Genomic DNA, 21,290 nt, shown 5'->3' on the forward strand with positions numbered 1-21,290 from the left:
TCAAGGAAGAAAACAAAAGCAAGGGATGTTCTACAATCTTTATATCCCAAACAGTTGGTTTGCATGTTTGTTGTTTTGTAATATCACCTTCTAGAGGAAGACCACTCTCAGGGCTCCTAATGAAAAGAAATACTAGTGATCAAATGTCATCACTGATGATCATCTTGGGTATAAAATCAAAAGACAGATCACCATGGAGGGACCAAGCAGTAATCAGATAATTTCCAGAGCTTGACCATGATTATATCTCTTTCAGTCCACTTCTTCCAGGTGAAGACTGATGAGTTATTTCAAGTTCTGCTTACACTCCTGAAAAATTAAGCAGAGGAATCTAATCAGTAGGGGAGGGAGGAGGGGATAATAAATCAGTGGAAATAATATCTGACTATTAATGTTACCCTTTTTCCAGCTTTATGAGACAAAGTTGCTGGAAGTTGTGAGGGAGAGTACCAGAGAGAAGAGAGATGCTCAGAGAAAAAGATCCAGAAGTGTGCATGAGTCTTTTGCCAAATGATAAGTTGTGTGTACACACAGAATTTACAAAGCTGCACAAAGAACTACCACTGGAAAAAGAATAATTACTAGGCAGCTGTGAGCTGAACAAGTACTGGAGCTCACCCAAGTCTGGAAGCCATTCTAGTACCAATCTCCAGAGGAGACAGACCTTACTGAAAATCCTGCAGCCTTGAAGGGAGACCTCAGAAAGACTACACTTTAGGAGTAGAGCTAATCTAGTCCTAAAAGACTACTTTATACCACCTTAATAATACTGAAAAACAAGCTTCATGCTAACCATGGACATGTGGAAACTGAAATTTAAAATACTACCATTTACAATTGCTTCAAAGAAAGTCAACTACATATTATCTAACAAAATGTGTACTGAATCAGTATGCTGAAAATTACAAAATGCTGATAAAAGAAATCAAAGAAAGACCTAACTAAATAGGAGCCATACTGTGTTCATGGGTTGGAAGACTAAGTATTGTAAACATGTCAATTCTCCCCATATTGACTGATAGGTTTAATGCAATCCCTACCAAAATCTGAACAAGGTTTTTGTAAACATAGATAAGCTTATTCTAAAATGTGTACAGAAAGTCACAGGACCCAAAATAGCTTTAAAAATATTCTTGAAAAAGAAAGTAGGAGGAATAATTCTATCCAATGTTGAGTCCCCAAGACCACTCCCAAGTTCAGTGATTTGCCCGGGGGACTCATAAGACAGCATATATTCATACTCATGGCTATTTATTACAACCATATACAAATCAAAGTCAGCAAAGGAAAAAAGGTACATGGGGCAAAATTTGGAGGAAATCAGGCACAAGTTTCCAAGAGTTCTCATCTACTACAATTATGGGACTTGCTTAATTCCTCCAGTAATGAGTTGTAATAACCCATATGAAATGTTGTCTACCAGAGAATCTCCTTAGAGACTCAGTGCCCACAGTTTTTACTGAGGACTGGTCACATAGGCATACTCTGCCTAACACACACTAAAATCCCAGATTCCCAGAAGAAAAGCAAGCATTCAGCATAAGTCATCACTGTTTGCAGTTCAGGCACAGTGAGCCACTCTTATCCATTATGGCCTGAAATCATAATGAGAATTATGAGAAGTTGCTAACCAAGGGTCAATCTTGGAAGCAGACCTTTCTAAGGATAGCAGTGACAGGATTTCTATATAAACTCCTTTTTGCATGCCATACAGCTGCATCACTATATAGGTACACTAATTAAGACTGTGTGATATTGGCAGAAGGACAGACACACAAATCAATGAAACAGAATAAAGAACCCAGAAATGGACACACAAAAAATGTGCAACTGATTTTTGACACAAAGATACAAACGCAATTTAGTAGAGGAATGACAGACTTTTTTTCAACAAACATTGCCAGAGCAATTGCATACAAATACACAAAAAGATGAACTTTGACTTAAACCTCACATCCAATACAAAAACTAATTTAAAGTGAATCTTAAGTGTAAAACATAAATTTATGCAAATTTGTTTTTAAAAAAGGAAAAGAATCTTTGGGATGTAATACTACGCAAAGGGTATTTAGACTCAATATCAAAAACAAGACCCGTAACAAAAAAAAAGATAAATTAGGGCACTTCAAAATTAAAAATCTTTACCTTGTGAAAGACCCTGTTAAGATGATAAAAAGACAAGCTAAGACTGAGAGAAAATACTTTCAAACCACAAATCCACCAATAATTTATACCTATATACACCAAGAACTCTCAAAAACAGTAACCAAATAATCTGATTAAAAATTGGAACAGATTGGGGCACCCGGGTGGCTCAGTCCATTGAGCATCTGACTTCTGCTCAGGTCATGATCTCATGGTTTGTGAGTTTGAGCCCCGCTTTGGGCTTTGTGCTGACAGCTCGGGGCCTGGAGCCTGCTTCAGATTCTGCGTCTCCCTCTCTATCTGTTCCTCCCCCGCTCACACTCTCTCTCTCTAAAATAAATAAAGATTAAAAAAATTTTTTAAGAAAATTGGAACAGATGGGGTGCCTGGGTGGTTCAGTCAGTTGAGCATCCAACTTCAGCTCAGGGCATGATCTCGTGGTGGGTTCAAGCCCTGAGTCAGGCTTTGTGGTGACAGCATGGAGTCTGCTTCAGATTCTCTGTCTCCTCTCTCTCTTCCCCTCCCCTGCTCCCTCTCTCTCAAAATAAATAAATATTTTAAAAGTTTATTTAAAAAGAAAAGAAAATTGGAACAGACATGAATAGATTTTACAGAAAGAGTATACAGATGGCAAATAAGCACATGAAAAGATGTTCAATATCACTTGCCATTAGAGAAATGCAAAAAAAAAAACAAACCACAATGATATGGTACTATATACATCTATCAGAATGGCTAAAATAAAAAATAATGATAACATCAAATGCTGGTGAGAATGTGGAGAAACTGGATCACACATACATTGTCTGTGAGATTGTAAAATGGCAATAACTCTGGAAAATATACCAGTGTTTTACAAAATTATACATGCAGTCATCATGTGACCCAGCAGTTGCACACTTAGGCATACACATAAAAACCTGTACAAAAACGGTCATAGCAGCTTTACCCATAATTACCAAAATCTGGAAATAACTCATACGTCCTACAAAGGATGAATAGTTAAACAAATTATATATATATATATTTTTTTTTTTAATTCAAATCCAAGCTAGTTATCATATAGTGTAGTAATGGTTTCAGAAGTAGAATTTAATGATTCATCACTTACATATAGCACCCAGCACTCATCCCAGCAAGTGCCCTTCTTAATGCCCATCAACCATTTAGCCCATCCCTCCACCCAACACCCTTCCATCAATCCTCAGTTTGTTCTCTGTATTTAAGAGTCTCTTATGGTTTGCCTCCCTCTCTGTTTTTATCTTATTTTCCCTTCCCTTTCCCTATGTTCATCTGTTTTGTTTCTTAAATTCCACATATGAGTGAAATCACATGATGTTTATCTTTCTCTGACTTATTTCACTTAGCATAATACACTTTAGTTCCATCCAAAACTGTGGTATATTTACATCATGGAACACCACTTGGCCATAAAAAAGAATGAAATATTGAGACATACAACAACTTAGATAAATATTGAGGAATAGTCTAAGTGAAAACCCCACTGTTTTTCACTATAAAAAAGTATCAGAAGAGATTCTTGGGATGGAACAGCTGTGTATCTTGATTGTGTTGGTGGTCACACAAATCTGCACACGTGATAAAATCATATGGAACTAAATGCACACACACACACACACACACACACACAAACACACAAATGAGAGTATTTATAACTAGTTAAGTCTAAATAAAGTCACTTATTTGTACCAGTGTAAATTTCCTGGTTATAATATTGTACCATAGTCATATAAGATGTTTCTCTTGGGGGAAACCAGGTAAAGGGTACACAGGATCTCTCTGTAATATTTTCTATAAACACATGTGAGTGTAGAATTATCTCAAAATTGAGCTTAAAAACAAAGCTTCAAAAGAATCAGACTGATATGTAAGTAAATTAACTGCCTGCCAGAAGAAAACACTCTAATAGAAACAACAAAATCTAGACTCACAACAACATAGCATCCATTATGTAGAGTATGCATTAAAAATTACTAGGCATAAAGAAAAGCAGGAAAGTATAAACTATCCCAAAGAAAAAAATCAATCAACAGAAACTGACAAAGAAATGACTGAGATGATAAAATGAGCAGACAAGGATTTTATAACAGTTATTATAAACATGGTCAAAGATTTAAGGAAAACATTTGCATAATTAAGGGAAAATAGGACATCTCAAAGTAGAAAAGTGTTAAGAAGAAACCAAAAGATATTCTACAACTAGAAGAGTACAGTAAGTAAAATGAAAATTTTATGGAATGGACCCGATAGCAGATTAGACTCTGCTGAAGAGAAGACAAGTAAACATGAAGACATGGAATAGAAATGATCCTAAGAAAATACAGAGAGGAAAAACAGTTGAAAAAACTGAACAGAGACTCAATAGTCTATGAGATAACATAAATGGCTAACATGTGTAAGTGGGGAGGAAAGAGACATTGGCACAGAAAAATAAATTTTTTCAAGACAATGGGAGTTTTGTTTTTCCAAATTTTATGAAAAACATTAACTGGTAGATCCAAGATCAATGTAGCAAAGTAGGACAAGGCGGGGGGGGGGAAGCATGTTGCAATCAGATTTCTGAAAACCAGATAATGAGAAAATCTTCAGGGATTTTCAGTATCCAAAAAAAAAAAGACACATTATATTCAAGGTCAGTAGGAATTACCACTTGCTTCTCAAGAGAAAAACTACAAGTCAGAAAACAATTAAATGAATAATATTTTAGTACTGAGAGAAAAAGACTATCTAAAATTCTATATCTAGAAAAATAATGATCAAAAATAAAGATAATTTTCAGAAATGCAAAAGCAGAGAAAATTTGTCATCAACACACTTTCCAGTTGTATATTACTTGGTAGCAAGCTATCCTGAAACTTGGTGGCTTGCAACAGCAAGCATTTTACTATATTGTACAATATTGTGAGTTGGAGATTTGTGCAGGACATGGTTGGGTGAACCTTTTCCTTGTGGTATCAGTCAGGTTCATTCAATATATTCACTTACATATCTGGCTCTATATGCATGGTACATATCTAGCACATTGGCAGAGATGGCTAGAGGCCAGTCTTGGCAGGGACTGTAGACCAAAGAGCCTACATGCAGCCTCACCAACTTGGGGCCTCAGAGTACAGACTTCTTACCTACTGGCTGTAAGAGCAAGAGTTCTAGCAAATGAGACCGAATCTACATGGTCTTTTACGACCTAAACCCAGAAGTCACAAACCATTACTTCTGTGACTCTATTAGTTGAAGCAATCATAAGCTTATGCATTTCAAAGGGAAAGAACACAGACCATTAGACAGGAGGAATGCCAAAGAATTTGTGGAAATGACTTTAAATTGCCACACTCTACCCTCTGGCCAACAATGTTTATATTTCTCCCTCATGAAATATATATTTGCCCCTTCTCCAGACTGCTTTAAAGTCTCATTCCATTATGCATCAAGCTCAAGTTGGAAGTCCAGGATCTTATCATCTAAATCAAGTCCAGGCATGGATGAGGCTCCATGCGGTTTCCTGAGATCAGTTCTTGATCTGGAAACCTGCAAACTAAAGAGACATGTTATCTGCCCTACACATACCCAAAATACAGTGGTGTGACAGACACAGAACAACTGTAATAAATAAATACCCATTTAATAAAGGAAGAAAATAGAAAGTCACCAATCCATTGAAATTATAAAATCCAACTGGGCATATGTTACCAGCTCATGATTAGGGTCTTATCCTGGTTCCGGGGAATGATTTTCCATGATTTTTGCTTCTTACCCCTGAGATCTTAGTTTTACCCTCTAAGTCATTCTTTCTTTTCCATAGAACTAACCCATTTCTGTAGCTGAGTAGTCTATGCAGCCTGCTTCCTGTCCACAGAAGTTTAAGGGTCCAAGTCTCCATTTTGTACAGACTCTCTGTGGTTTTTCTTCCTGTATAAGCTGATATTATTACTATAAAAACTTTGTGGATTTTTTGAGTATCAATTTACAATCTACTCCATTAGATTAAAAACCCACATCTACAGACATCTTCTAGATAAGCCATTTTCTACCTTGAGCTCCTTATGAGGCTACTGTGGTATAATACCTTTAAGATTCTTAGAAGCCTTATTGTTTAGGAGAGAGAGTCTGTACTACAACCCCTTAAGAAATAGCTCAAAATTCTTTTTACAAGGCTTTATCTCTTTCTGAACTCATAACAAAAGGCTTTACAGTCCTTCATCTTTACCTGGAGTCCATGATTTTCTAACAGGGCCTTGAATTTAATCTTTGTTCTATGGCTCTATCTTCCTTTGAGTATCTTCTGCTGAGAGAAACTAAGGATAAGAAATAGTTTCATTTTCAGACCTCATTCCTACATAGTTTCTCTAAATTGTTGAGAGCCAAATAATTCCTTATTTAGTACAGCTTTGTCTATCCATACCTTATGATACATAATTTAAAAACAAATAAATAAAATACAGTATATACTTTCAGAATTCTGCCTGGAAATCTCCTAAGCCAAATACTTTGGTTCATTAAATACATTTTATGATTACCCATGTTATGACAGTTGCTAAACCATCTACCATGACAGAACAAGATCCTCCTTTTCTCTAGCTTTCAACAATATTTTCCTTACTCTCCTTTAAACTCTCATTGACATCCTCCTCCATGCCTGTCAGTATCCCACTAACAGTCTTCTCAAACCCCTGTCAGCTTCTGCTTCATGTCTTGTGCCAAAGCCAGTGCCACACTTTAGGTTTTTGCTACAACAGCACTCCAAATTCTGTTCCACTTATCTAATACTATACAACTACTCCAAAAAATAGTTGCTTAAAAAAAATGATTTTATTATATATGGTGATTAAGAGAATCAGGAATTTGGGCAAGTTTCAGCTAGGTGGTCTTTATATTCCTTGTGGCATCAAGGGAAGTCACTTGGGGGTATTCACCTGGTTAATGAGAAGTTTGCAGGGTTCAAGGCAGTTTGTTTCATTCACATATCTGGCACCATGGCAGGGATGATTAGACCGCTGGGCTCAGCTGGCTCTGTTGACCAGAATGTGGCCTCTTCAGCATGATGATCTTCTGTCATGGTGGCTCAAGGCTCTAAGAGCAAGTGTTCAAGTAAACAAAGCAGAAACTTCACAGTCTTTTATGACCTAGCCTCAGAGGTCATAGTGTTTCATTACTGCTGTTCTGTGTAGGTCAAAGAAATCACTAGCCTAACCAGATTCAATAGGAGGGAATAAAGATTCATTATCTTGGTTGAAAAAAATGTCAAAGAACGTGCATCCATTTTTAAAAACAAACATAGCAGATATGCACTACAGAAAATATTCAAGGAAGTTCTGCTGGCTGCAGTAAAATGATACCAGATAGAAACTTAGATCTATAGAAAAGAATGAAGAGCATCAGAAATGGCAAACATGTAGGTAAATAAAAAGGAATTTTTTTATTATTTCCTAAGTTCCCATGTAAACATATACATGCAGTAAAAATATACAACAAGCACAAAACAAAAGACAGAAGTAAATGGATCTGACCTATGCAATTACAGAATTACCTCATTTTATTAACCAGCATGGAAATCATCAATACTGTTAACCAATGAAACAAGGGAGATAGAAAGGTGCCACTCATAAAAAATATAATAGTAAAAGTATTGCAACATGTCACAATATCACAGGGACGAAAAAAACAATATGTAGGTGTTTACTTCCCCAGGTATCTCCTTGAGGTGTCAGTCACCATGGGCCAGCTGTGTCTGTAAGATGACCTCTCCAGATAGGCTCTCTGTCTTCAAGTTCAAATATCAAAGTCATCCTCTCTCTTGCCTTTTCAGGCACTCTTACTCTCCCAGGGTACTCATTTCATTATCCTTCTGGAACTATTTTAATATCTACCAACTAAGTTCATAGATTCAAAGCAAAAATTCAACTTTTGGAAAAGCGATATTAAAAATAATTTACTACCGGTGCGCCTGGGTGGCTCAGTCGGTTAAGAGTCTGACTTCGGCTCAGGTCATGATCTCATAGACCATGAGTTTGAGTCCCACGTCAGGCTCTGTGCTGACAGCTCAGAGCCTGGAGCCTGTTTCGGATTCTGTGTCTCCCTCCCCCACTCGTGCTCTGTCTCTCTCTCAAAAATAAATAATTTTTTTTAATTAAAAGTAAATAAATAAATAAATAAATAAATAGTAGTTTACTACTCCCAAAAAACAAGTGACCAGGGCCAGATAGATTTCCAGGGGAATTCTCCCAAACATATAAAGAAGAGTTAACACTTATTCTCTTGAAGTTATTCCAAAAAATAGAAATGGAAGAAAAACTTCCAAACTCTTTCTATGAAGCCAGCATTACCTTGATTCCAAAACCAGACAAAGACCCTACTGAAAAGGAGAACTATAGACCAATTTCCCTGATGAAGATAGATGTGAAAATCCTCAACAATATATTAGCCAAACACATCCAACAATACATTAAAAAAATTATTCACCACGACCAAGTGGGATTTATACCTGGGACGCAGGGCTGGTTTAATATCTGCAAAACAATTAATGTGATTCATCACATGAATAAAAGAAAGGACAAGAACCACATGATCCTCTCAATAGATGCAAAGAAAGCATTTGACAAAAATACAGCATCCTTTCTTGATAAAAACCCTCAAGAAAGTAGGGATTGAAGGATCATACTGCAAGATCATAAAAGCCATATATGAAAGACCCAACACTAATATCATCCTCAATGGAGAAAAACTGAAAGCTTTCCCCCTAAGGTGAGGAACAAGACAGGATGTCCATTCTAGCCACTGTTATTCAACATAGTATTGGAAGTCTTAGTCTCAAAAATCAGACAATACAAAGAAATAAAAGGCATCCAAATTGACCAGGAGGAGGTCAAACTTTCACTCTTCACAGATGACATGATACTCTATATAGAAAACCCAAAAGATTCCACCAAAAAACTGATAGAACTGATTCATGAATTCAGCAAAGTTGCAAGATATAAAATCAATGCACAGAAATTGGCTGCATTCCTATATACCAACAATGAAGCAACAGAAAGAGAAATCAGGGAATTGATCCCATTTACAATTGCACCAAAAACCATAAAATACCTAGGAATAAATCTAACCAAAGAGGTGAAAAATCTATACACTGAAAACTATAGAAAACTTACGAAAGAAATTGAAGAAGACACAAGAAAAATGTAAAAATATTCCATGCTCCTGGATAGGAAGAACAAGTATTGTTAAAATGTCAATACTACCCAAAGCAATCTACAAATTCAATGCAATACCTATCAAAATAACACCAGCATTCTTCACAGAGCTAAAACAAACAATCCTAAAATCTGTATGGAACCAGAAAAGACTCTAAATAGCCAAACAAATCTTGAAAAAGAAAACCAAAGCAGGAGGCATCACAATCCCAGACTTCAAGCTGTGCTACAAAGCTGTAATCATCATGACAGTATGGTACTGGCACAAAAACAGACACTCAGATCAATGGAACAGAATAGAAAACCCAGAAATGGACCCACAAACGTATGGCCAACTAATCTTTGACAAAGCAGGAAAGAATATCCAATGGAATAAAGACAGTCTCTTCAGCAAGTGGTGCTGGGAAAACTGGAGAGCAACATGCAGAAAAATGAACCTGGGCCACTTTCTTACACCATACACAAAAATAAACTCAAAATGGATGAAAGACCTAAATGTAAGACAGGAAGCCATCAAAATCCTCGAGGAGAAAGCAGGCAAAAACCTCTTTGATCTTACCCACAGCAACTTCTTACTCAACACATCTCCAGAGACAAGGGAAACAAAAGCAAAAATGAACTATTGTGACCTCATCAAAATAAAAAGCTTCTGCACAGCGAAGGAAACAATCAGCAAAACTAAAAGGCAGCTGATGAAATGGCAACAGATATTTGCAAACAACATATCAGAAAAATGGTTAGTATCCAAAATCTATAAAGAACTTATCAAACTCAGCACCCAAAAAAAAAACAAACAATCCAGTGAAGAAATGGGCAAAAAATATGAATAGACACTTCTCCAAAGAAGACATCCAGATGGCCAACCAACACATGAAAAAATGTTCAGCATCACTCATCATCAGGGAAATACAAATCAAAACCACAATGAGATACCACCTCACACCTGTCAAAATGGCTAAAATTAACAACTCAGGCAACAAGAGATGTTGGCGAGGATGCGGAGAAAGAGGATATCTTTTGTATTGTTGGTGGGAATGCAAACTGGTGCAGTCACTCTGGAACACAGTATGGAGGTTCCTCAAAAAACTAAAAATAGAACTACCCTATGACTCAGCAGTTGTACTATTAGGTATTTATCCAAGGGATACAGGTATGCTGTTTTGAAGGGGCACATGCACCCCAATATTTATAGCAGCACTATCAACAATAGCCAAAGTATGGAAAGAGCCCAAATGTCGATCGATGGATGAATGGATAAAGAAGATGTGGTGTATATATACAATGGAGTATTACTCAGCAATCAAAAAGAATGAAATCTTGACATTTGCAACTACATGGATGGAACTAGAAGGTACTGTGCTAAGCAAAATTAGTAAGTCAGAGAAAGACAAAAATCTTATGACTTCACTCACATGAGGACTTTAAGACACAGAACAGAAGAACACAAGGGAAGGGAAACAAAAATAATATAAAAACAGGGAGGAGGACAATACATAAGAGACTCTTAAATATGGAGAACAAACAGAGGGTTACTGGAGGGGTTGGGGGGGGAAGGGCTAAATGGGTAAGGGGCATTAAGGAATCTACTCTTGAAATCATTGTTGCACTATATGCTAACTAACTTGGATGTAAATTTAAAAAAATAAACAAAAATAAAAATAAATATAGTTTACTACTAATAATTAGAATCCTAGGTAATACTTATTAAGATGAGATGTGTATGTTTAAGGGGAAACATTAGTATTATTTTGAGGTAATTGATATGAAAAATGTGAATAGATTGTAAATCCACTGTCATTATCATAACGAATTTCAACCTTATACTTGACAGTGAAAGAACAAGTAGAGTACAATTTTAAAATACCAAATTATCTGAATTCTGACTGATGACAAATAAAAGATGTTCAATAAATTAAAAAAAATAAATTATCTTCTGCCATTTGTCATCACCTACTTATGTGTACAAAGACTGGGTAGACTTCTGATGTTAGGTCATAAAAGGCCACGGAGAGTCTGCCTTGTTCACCGAAACACTTGCTCTTACATCCCTAAGCCATCAAGTGAGAAGACAACATGCTGGAGAAGCCACAATACTGCTCAGCAGAGCCAGCTGAACCCAGCCTTCTTCTGTCAACAGTAACTATCAAAAATCTGAGAATATCATTATTAATAGGTCTTGAAAGGGGATTGTGTATAGTCATTTCAAGCATAAGCCCTATGTTAATAAATCATGATCATGATTACTCACTGCAGGTGGCAGAGTTTAGAAAACTGTTTAACAGTGTCTATTAAAGTTGAACATATTCATTCCCTATAATTTCACTCCTACATGTATTTCCAACAGAAATGTATGTGTATGTTACATATATAAGCACCAAAAGACATGTACTAGAATTTCAAATCAGAACTTCTCAGATTAGCCAAAACTGGAAACTACCCAAATGTGTATTGACAATAAATTGGATAAATAAATTATGTGCTATTGACAAAATAGAATACTAAACAACAATAACAATCTATCATGGAACAACATGAATGAATCTCACAATGTTGAAATAAGCTGGATGCAAAAGAATACATATTGTATGGTTCCATTTACATAAATTACAAAAACAGGCAACACGAAGCTATGGTGTTAGAAACCAGGATAGTGGTTACCTTTTAGGCAGGCAGCAGGTAATGATAGGAAGGCAAGGTTGGAGCACTGTATTGTTCTGCTTCTTGATCAGGGAGCTGGTTAGGTAAGTGTGGTAGTTTAAAAACATATCCAATGACACTTTGACACTCCTACCATTAGAAGGCGAAGTACAATTTCCTCCTCTTTTATATGGGCTGGTCTTAGTGACTCACCTCCAGCAAACAGAATACACGGGAACTGACATTGCATGATTTCTAATGCTGTATTAGAAAAGGCACTAGAGCTTCCACCTGGCCCTCTTTCTTGGGATGCTCACCCTTGCTACCCAGCCACCATGCTATGAAAACATCAAAGAATTGCATGGAAAGGCTCTTTGAAGGTGCTCTGGTCACAGACATACCTAAGGTCACAGCTAACAGGTAGCAACAACAGCTAAACATGTAAGTAAAGGAGCCTTCAGATGATTCCAGTCCCCAGTTTTCAAGTTAACCTACCAAGCCTTGCCGAAATTACAAATTCATAAGCAAAATAAATATTGCTATTTTAAGCCACTAAGTTTAGCAGTAATTTGTTATGCAAATATATGTAACTGGAACACAAAACAGGTGTGCTCACCTTGTAAAAATTCATCAAGCTACACAGTTATGAAATATATACTTTTCCTTATTATTATTATTATTATAAAGTTTGAATAAAGGTTTGAAATAAAAATCTTATCATGGATACAAGCTCAAGTTCCTCATCACATTTTTAAATAGGTTTCATTGAGAAGTTTTATATAAATTCAAAGTTTTATATCTTCCTAATATTTTTGCCTTTCCCTGCAATTACATAATATAAAGAAAATATGATGCATTTTTCTCACCACGTCCAATATAGACACCTCCTAATCTCCATCAATTTACCCTTGTACACTGCCCAATTCTGATCATTTATCATGAATGAACGTAAAAAAAGTTGGGAAGCACTGCTATAGCAAATATCTGCCCAGCACCATTCCCTCTTCTTTTGTTAATAGGATCTTACTGTCCTTTGGGGAACTCCCTGCCTTCTGATCAATCAAGTTAGCTGAGACCTAATTGTTCAACTTTTCCTTTAATTCTGTTATTCCTCACATCCTTCCAATAAATTTCTATTTTATTCAAGTTGGCAATATTTGGTCTCTAGTTTCTGCAACCAAAGACCACTTACTGATACATATCTCCAGTGCTAGCACACTGTCTGACATATAGTTGACAATGAAAATATATGAAATAAAATGTTTATAAAATGATATTGAACAACTGATTTTTGACAAAACCACAAAGACAGCATAGTGGAAAAAGAATAGCCTTTTAAGATACATTGCTGGAACAACTGGGTATCCATATGTAACAAATATGAACCTGAATCCATGCCTTAAACCTTAAAAAATTTTAACTCAAAATACATCACAGACTTAAATATACAGCCTAAACTGTAAAACTGCTAGAATAAAACATAGTAGAAGGTCCTTGTGAGCTTAGGGTAGGTAAATATTTCTTAGAAATGACACTAAAAGCACAATCCATAAAAGAACAGATTGGACTTTATTAAAATTTAAAACTTCTGCTCTTTAAAATTCTTCTGTTGAGAATGAAAAGACAAGGCACATACCACAATAAAATCTTTCCAAAGCATTTTTCTGATAAAGAACTTGTATCCAGAGTATATAAAGAACTCTCAAGACTGTAACCACCCAATTTTTTTTTTTGAGCCCTGTGTCCGGCTCTCTGCTGTCAGCACACAGCCCACTTTGGATCCTCTGTCCCCCTCTCTCTGCCCCTCCCCTGCTTTCTCTCTCTGTCTCTCAAAAATAAACATTAAAAATATTTTTAAAAGATGTTCAACATCATTAGGAAAACACATATTAAAACCACAACAAGATGCCACTACACACCTATTAGTATAGCTAAAATTAAAATCTGCTTGTAGATTTTTACCCAAGAAAAAAGGAAAGATCTGTCCACTCAAAGACTTGTACACAAATGTTCATAGCAGCTTTATTAATAATAGCTCAAAACTAGACATAACCCAAATGTCCACCAACAGATGAGCAGATAAGGTACACTACATCCATATAATAGAATACACTCAGCAATAAAAAAAGTAATGAACTGTTGGTACACAGAACAACATGGACAAATGTCTAGACAATGATACTGAGTAAAAGAGATCAGACCAAAAAAAAAAAAAAACAAACAAACTTCCTGATTCTACTTACATAAATTTTTAGAAAATGCAAATGAGTTCTACAATGACATAAAGTAGATCAGTGGTTGCTTACGTGTGGGAGGCAGGGAGGAATGCGAAGAAAAAATTCCAAAGAGGCATGAAGAAACTTGAGGATGATGGATATACTCACTCGACTAGATGACGGGGTATGTATATACGTCAAAGTTCATAAAATTACATACTTTAAATATGTACCACATATTACATGTCAATTATACCTCAATAAAGCTGTCTTAAAAATAAAAAAAAAAACCTGCAACTCAGCTGTCAGATTTTAAAGGAGCAGAAAGGAAGCAGAATGGAAATCTCAGTAAAAGGCCTCAGGTAGGTTTGTGAAGCTAAGGCTCAGCAGAGTTTAATGAGCCATCTCTCTGCTATTCTCCAGAAACCGTGACAACCACCACTATTGGGTTCTGCTTTCAGGAAGAGAATAACCCAATCAGTATAAAATGAATTCCGTGTCTTGTGAGAGATTGCCAATTGAACATATAATCTACATTTACAAACATTTTTAAAGAATGTTCTACTTACAGGATAGTTATAATATCGAGAGTAAATGTTTTGCTATAAATACCAATACAGACATACGAATTATTTAATCTCTCAGAGCCTCTCATTTCATCTATGAAATGCCACAAGAAATAAGAAAAACAGAGAAACTAAAAAGAGCAGACTGTGCCAGAATTATTAATTCTTCCTTTGAGGGAAGAGCCTCTTTCCTCCCCCTGTGTTCTGAGAAATGTCCATTTCCTCCCATCACCCTGTGCAGTAATTTTAGTTGAGTAAGTCAAGTTTCTCTCCTACTTACCATTCTTCTATCACTAGAATCCTTGAGAGAGGTCCACTAGGAAGGTCCCTGCCATACCCTTGACTAGTCTAGAAGGGATCCAACCTCCACCAGACTCAACTGTGACTGAGGACGACAATGATGTGTTGGACTGGATTTGAGCTGTCTGTATTGTATGTTCTGGAGGTTGGGTTTCACTTTCCAGACAATCATTATTTGTTAAACAGTTGGTTGGGGAATATCTCCACAGCATTTGCATTTATAATAGCAGGTAAAGGTAATTTTTCAGGGTGGCCTGTGTTCTCCAGGAGCTAAGTCACATGAGCTTTGATTTTTTTTAAGGGAGGACACAAGAACCAGGGTTTACTGAACAGAAATAGTGGTTGAGCCCACAGACTCTAGCATTAAGCAGCTCTGGCATCAATTCCCAGCTGTCACTTAATGTGTGATAATTTATCATTTCCAAACTTCATTTTTTTCATCTCTACAGTGGGACTAAAACTATCTAATTTCTATCAATTTTTATTAGCTTCCATTGTAAATTACAGCACCCCGCCAATTATTACCTCGACACTAAAAAGGGCAGTAAACATTAACACCAATTCAACTTTTCCTAACTATATACTTACATCAAAAGCTTGTATAATTATAATTTTCTGAGAAAATAAAGCTTTCCCCTTCTGAATTAGGAATTTAAAATGACAAGACCCAGAAGCAAACTAAAATCAATGTCCTAAAAATGATACAAACCTCAAAAAGCCAGGCAGGTTTGCCAACAAAGCTCCGCCTCCATGCAAACCCTGCCCACTTCCGCCTGCCCCACCCACCCCCTAACACTGTAGCACCTCCCCTCACTGCAAGGTCCCGCCCCCCGCACCTGATCTTGGTTCCCATTGGGCAAATCTGGATGCTGTGTACACACCCGACACACGCACGTTTGGCGAGGGCGTCTTCGCGCCTGCGCAGCAGCGCCGTCAGGCGGCTGGGAACTAGGGGCTGGGGGGAGGGGGGCCGAGGTCAGGCCGAATCTTCCTCCGTAATAAGAAGCTCCGCGTCCTGCGGTCCTGGCTCCGTGGGTCCGGTCGGATCCGGCCTGGGCGCTGGAGCTGCTGTGGCTCCCTCCGCGGCGGGTGCGATGGAGGCCGTGCCAGAGCCCAGCACTCACGCCGGGGAGGCCCAGACAGCGGGCGGTGCTAGTAGATGAGGCGGCGGCGGCGGCAGCACGGGCTCTCCATGAGCAAGCGGCGGCGACGACGGGTGCGGCGGCACCGGCGGTTTTCGGTCCCCGGGGAGGTACGAGAAGTCGGCTTCCTGGTGGACGGAGACTGGCCGGTGTGGGAACGCCTTCCGCGGCCCGGACCTCCCGCCAGTGCCCGCAGTCCCAGGCGCTTAGGGGAACACTGCCTGACCGTGGGCAGGGGCGCCGAGCCGTATCACCTGCTCCCGGCTCAGGGACCTGCCAGCCCTGCGGGACCAGCCCTCGGTGCCAGGCCTTTGCCTGTGCGGAGGGCCGGGGGCGGGGTAGGCGTGTCCGGAGCGCGGGGGACGGAGGCGGGCGCCCACCGCGCGCCCAGCGGGTCCCTGCCCAGAGCCCCGCGCTGCTTCAAGGGGGAGCGCGTGGCCGTTTTTCAGATTATTTCGGGGTGCTGATTCGAGAGGGGACCCTTAGGACAGCCGAGCTCTTAGGGAATCCGGCATTCAGTGCCTAGGGCGAGTGGTCTGATCGTCACGATCAGCGTGGAGTACAGATTGTCACCCTTGAAAATGACCCCAAAAGAAAGGTGTCGTTTTGCCAAGGAAAAAGAGGTCGGGGGAGTTTTCCAGGTTTATTTAAACTGGAGGGCCTGTTGAATCAGGACGATAATGACAGCAGGATATGTCCTCCAGGGCTTCTAATACGGTGCCTAAGGAAACAGTCTTTGACGATGTGGAGAAATCTGAAGACAATTTTAAGTAAAGCTCCTTGCAGCCATTTCTCCGCCTTTTCTGCTCATTTTTGTTGTAATTTACTTTGTAACAAATCACCACGTTAATGCTGAAAGGATTAAGTGTCCTCTAGTTCTTCCAAGCCTCTCTACCCTGCACTTTCCCTCCCCGCAGAAAAAGGCTAGAGAAGTTAATTTCGTTACACATACATACATATATATATGTAAAAGTGTAGTTTAATTCTCTTAAGTATAACAATTGCTGTAAATATTACTTATTTGGTCATGTCTAAAAGATAATTTGAAGAAAAACATTTATGACTCCTTCACAATTTAACATTTGGGAATCAGAACTCAGGCTTAGACCTTGCTACAAAGTTCTTAAAACTTAAACAGAAATAAATGAAACCATGAAGGAAGTCATTTTCATTTTTAAAGTTTTGAATGCCATATATGTATTTTTTTAATCTGCTCGGGAAACATGTTAGTCCTATCAAGAAGAAACAGTTTGTGTTTGCCTAAGGCTCCAGATTTACCACGCCCTCTTATTCCTAAATAGTTGTCTAGAGCCAACAACATGTTACCAACCGTGCAAACTTCTACACTTAAGACTAAATATAGTGTTGAATATTTTGTAGTCCACAGCATCTTGCCTCAGGCCGAAAATACTGTGTGCCCGTGCATGTGTGCCTGCATTTAATATATTGTAGAACTGAATTTTTAGTCTGCTAGTATTGTAAATTTGGTTGGAATTTAATTTAAGTGTAAAACAGATTTTTTTAATTGAAGTATAGTTGACATAGTGTTACATTGGTTTTAGGTGTACAACAGTGATTCAACAACTCTATGCTATGTGAACTTAATTTCTTACACAAATAAAACACATAGGTCTGCAGTATTGAGTATTGGATTTATGTTGTGCTTGGGAGTATGTGTGTGGCACTGGAAAAGCCAAAATAAGACATTGACCTCAGTCATGAATTGGTCTCTTCCTATTCTTCAGATGCTTTCCTTTTTCATGGAAATATGCTTTTCCATAAAAGTAACATTGAGAAACCCTATGATATTTTTAGTTTAGATATTTACTGTCCCAAGTAAAGCAGTATTTTCAGTTCAGTTTCATTAGGACCTCATTCTTTAACTTTTTAAAACTTTGCTTTATATAACATACATTATGACACAAACATGTTTATAGAATACTGGCAAAGACCTTAAAAACAAAATGTTTAGCTAACCCCAAGGTTAGGGGAAGGGTAAATAACAGTTTAAGTAGGGTGGACGTCCCTGTTCATTCCCAAAACGTACGGAGAGGGGAATCAGATTACTCACCAAGTTCTAAGTTAGGTCTTCATAGCATGGTCTCTGCAGTTAGGATTATAGGGTATCCAGCATGGTCCTAAGTTGCAAGTGAAAATCCCAAAGTGCATAGAAATGATTTTTGTATCAGCTGTGGCAATGATTCAGTTAAGTACTGTGGATTACTTTTCATATGAGGTCTCTAAAAGATAATTGGCCATTATTCTGTAGCTGAACTAAGAATTCCATTATAGCAATTTCATAAGTGCAACCATGCCTATTAAAAAGGAAATGAAGCACAGCTTGTATTTTGAAGGGAGGAGAAAGAGGTTTACATTAGGAATACACCCACCCAAATTTAGATTGCATCTTCAAAAGCTCTGTTTTCATTTAGGACTTATTTATTTCAGGGTCTTCCTATAGCAAAGATAAAATCTGCAGTATAATTAGTGTAAAAGTCTATCACGTGCTCATCCTATACCTCAAAAAAGATCGCGCTTCTAAATGGTCTTTCCAGAGACCATGCATATTGCCAATATGGCAATTCTGAGCCAATTCTGGCTCAGCTAGAATTGTTTTAAATTTTTTCATTATATTGGTAGGCCTTCTAACCAAATTTAATTTGAATTTTTTTTAAGATTTTATTTTTAAACAATCTCTGTACCCGACGTGAGGGTTGAATTTACAGTTGGAAGATCAGGAGTGGTATGCTGTACTGACTGAGCCAGTCAGGCACACCTAATTTGAATGTTTAGACAAGTTTGTTTTGATTTGAACACATCTCAAAAATTTAACATATAAAGTCACAAATTTACATGTTCTATTTTTAAACTTTTGAAATGCAGGATGAAGACACTGTTTGAAGAGATCAAAGCATCAATTAAAAATAACTATAACCAAGATCGCTCATTTTGGAGGCCTGTTCTTCCTTGGGGAGGTGTTTTTACTATCAAAGCTGGCCGCAAAGCAGTATCCTGTACGCCACTTTATGTTGAAATAAGACTGAAAAATACCTGCACCATAGATGGATTCTTGATGTTACTATACGTCATTCTTAATGAAAATGAAAATTTCCCCAGGGAGCTCTCTCTTCATTTAGGTAGAGAGTTTGTAGACTGTTTCCTTTACTTAATGGACACCTACAGTTTCACAACTGTGAAGCTACTTTGGATTTGGGACAAGATGGAAAAACAGCAATACAAATCTGAAGTTCATAAAGCTTCATTAATAATTGATTTATTTGGTAATGAGCATGATAATTTTACAAAAAATCTTGAAAATCTCATGTCTACCATACAAGAGAGTTACTGTTCCAACTGGCGATGCCCAACTCGAGTACAGGAAGATCAGCAACGCACGATTAATATAAAGTAAGTTGCTTTAAAGTGTCACTCTTAGCGAAAATAATACAGTTTTTAAATGAATGTTGCTATAAGTAAATAAGTATAGTCAGAGCACTTTCTAAAGTACAGACCTTGTGTAGTTACTTACACATGGTAACCACATAAATGCAAGACTATAGTAAGTCCCATGACAAGTGTTAACTATTTATTAAATCCAAATATCTTGGAATTGACTTTATAAAACCAGCTAGTAATTATTTCACTGGGAAAGTAATGAATTAGTATGAAAAATGTTTTGCTTTGAATTTGCTAATATGAGTGTGTAGATAATTAATTTTTTGTGTCATAAATGTAACCTCTTGAAGAACATTTAACACTATATTGAAATGTGTCACCCCTTGAATGGATTTCTGTTGGGTAGGCTATTTCTACATGAACAAGAAGATTGAAAGTATTTCAGAGGCGCCTGGGTGGCTCAGTCCATAGAGCTTCTGACTGTTGATTTTGGCTCAGGTCATGATCCCAAGGTTTGTGTGATGAAGTCCTGAGTTGGGCTTCTCACTGAGTATGTAGCCTGCTTAAGATTTTCTCCCTCTCTCTCTCTCTCTCTCTCTCTCTCAAACTCTCTCCCTCCCTCCCTCCCCTTCTCTCTCCGACTCACACTTTCTCTCTAAAAAAAAAAAAAAAAGCATTTCTTCATGTCATGGCCAGGACATAATTATAGACTGAAACCCTAAACTCAGAATCTTCGTACCTGGAGAGGATATGAATGTGAGGAGCTTTTTCCCTGACGAGGAGAGGTGCTGATAGCCTACCGAGTATTTTTGGTTTCGAGAGAGAAGGCATACCTCCAGGCTGGTAAATGATAGGGAAGAAGGCCAAACTGGCAAGCCCTAGTGGAGTGTTGGGAAACATTAAAGCCCCCAGGGCACATTCGCTGGAAAAGGGATAACTGTCAGTAGAAAAACAGGACAGAAAAACAAGCCCAAACACATTGTTGTCAGAAAGTGTATTTGGCCCTGTGGTTCACAAAAGCAGCCTAATAGATGTTCCCTTTTGAGAATATACAGTACATACCCTAACTTACTAGATTCACATTTCTTTATAGCATATTTAGTTTAATATTATCACATCATGCTACTTAGGGAAAGCTGAAGATACTCTTTTTAGAGTCTGCCAGCGAATATCTCTCTTGTTCTGAAATACACTTGGTCCATTTTCCTGTGTTACTGATACGATGACACTGATTTTGAAATCTCTATCCCGGAAAAAAGTTTTGTTATTCTAATTTTTTTAATGTTTATTTGAGAGAGAGAGAGAGAGGGAGAGAGACAATGAGCAGGGGGAGGGGCAGAGAGAGAGGGAGCCACAGAATCTGAAGCAGGCTCCAGGCTCTGAGCTGTCAGCACGTGCCCAACATGGGGCTTGAACTCATGAGCCGTGTGATCACAACCTGAGCTGAAGTCGGATGCTTAACCGACTGAGCCACCCAGGCACCCCAAGCTTTGCTACTCTATAATAAACTAAAAAGCATTTTAGAAATTTGTTTCTTCAAAAACTAATATCAGTTTATATATGTTTTGAAATATAATGATTTATAATCCTATATTAATACTATTATTTTAAGCTTCTCAGTAAAATATTTTTTGTCATACTGTTTATATTCCATGTAACTTTTTAAGGCTTTTGCCTTTATTT

The 21,290-nt window shown here is 37.7% G+C and overlaps 2 protein-coding genes across 3 annotated transcripts in view; one reads left to right on the plus strand and one right to left on the minus strand.

The window, feature by feature from the left end:
- LOC125168117 (translation initiation factor IF-2-like) lies at positions 1 to 18,777 on the minus strand. The gene is made up of 3 exons (XM_047863051.1): positions 18,731 to 18,777; positions 15,951 to 16,629; positions 1 to 309 (listed from the first exon to the last, which is right to left on the minus strand). Exons 1-3 carry the CDS (start codon positions 18,775 to 18,777, stop codon positions 286 to 288), a joined length of 750 nt encoding a protein of 249 aa, XP_047719007.1. The 3' UTR covers positions 1 to 285.
- Positions 16,183 to 21,290, plus strand: part of CB3H14orf28 (chromosome B3 C14orf28 homolog) — a 16,393-nt gene continuing 11,285 nt past the window's right edge. For both annotated transcript variants that reach the window (XR_007153409.1, XM_047864599.1), the window contains exons 1-2: positions 16,183 to 16,321; positions 19,095 to 19,619. Coding sequence is in view for 1 of the 2 variants with exons in the window: in XM_047864599.1 (XP_047720555.1) it covers positions 19,096 to 19,619 (524 nt within the window). In the remaining variant the exon portion in view is untranslated. The remainder of the gene's footprint in view (positions 16,322 to 19,094; positions 19,620 to 21,290) is intronic.

Source organism: Prionailurus viverrinus, chromosome B3 (assembly GCF_022837055.1).
Source record: "Prionailurus viverrinus isolate Anna chromosome B3, UM_Priviv_1.0, whole genome shotgun sequence".
In the NCBI taxonomy this organism is placed as follows: domain Eukaryota; kingdom Metazoa; phylum Chordata; class Mammalia; order Carnivora; family Felidae; genus Prionailurus; species Prionailurus viverrinus.

Excerpts from the sequence above, each read along its gene's own strand:
- LOC125168117 (XM_047863051.1), bottom strand. The coding sequence starts at position 18,777 with ATGCATGGTCTCTGGAAAGACCATTTAGAAGCGCGATCTTTTTTGAG. Across the intron at positions 16,630-18,730 it reads GAAGCGCGATCTTTTTTGAG|CAGCGCGGGGCTCTGGGCAG; the intron begins GTATAGGATGAG and ends TCCCCCTTGAAG. Across the intron at positions 310-15,950 it reads GCCAAACGTGCGTGTGTCGG|GAGTGTAAGCAGAACTTGAA; the intron begins GTGTGTACACAG and ends TTAATTTTTCAG.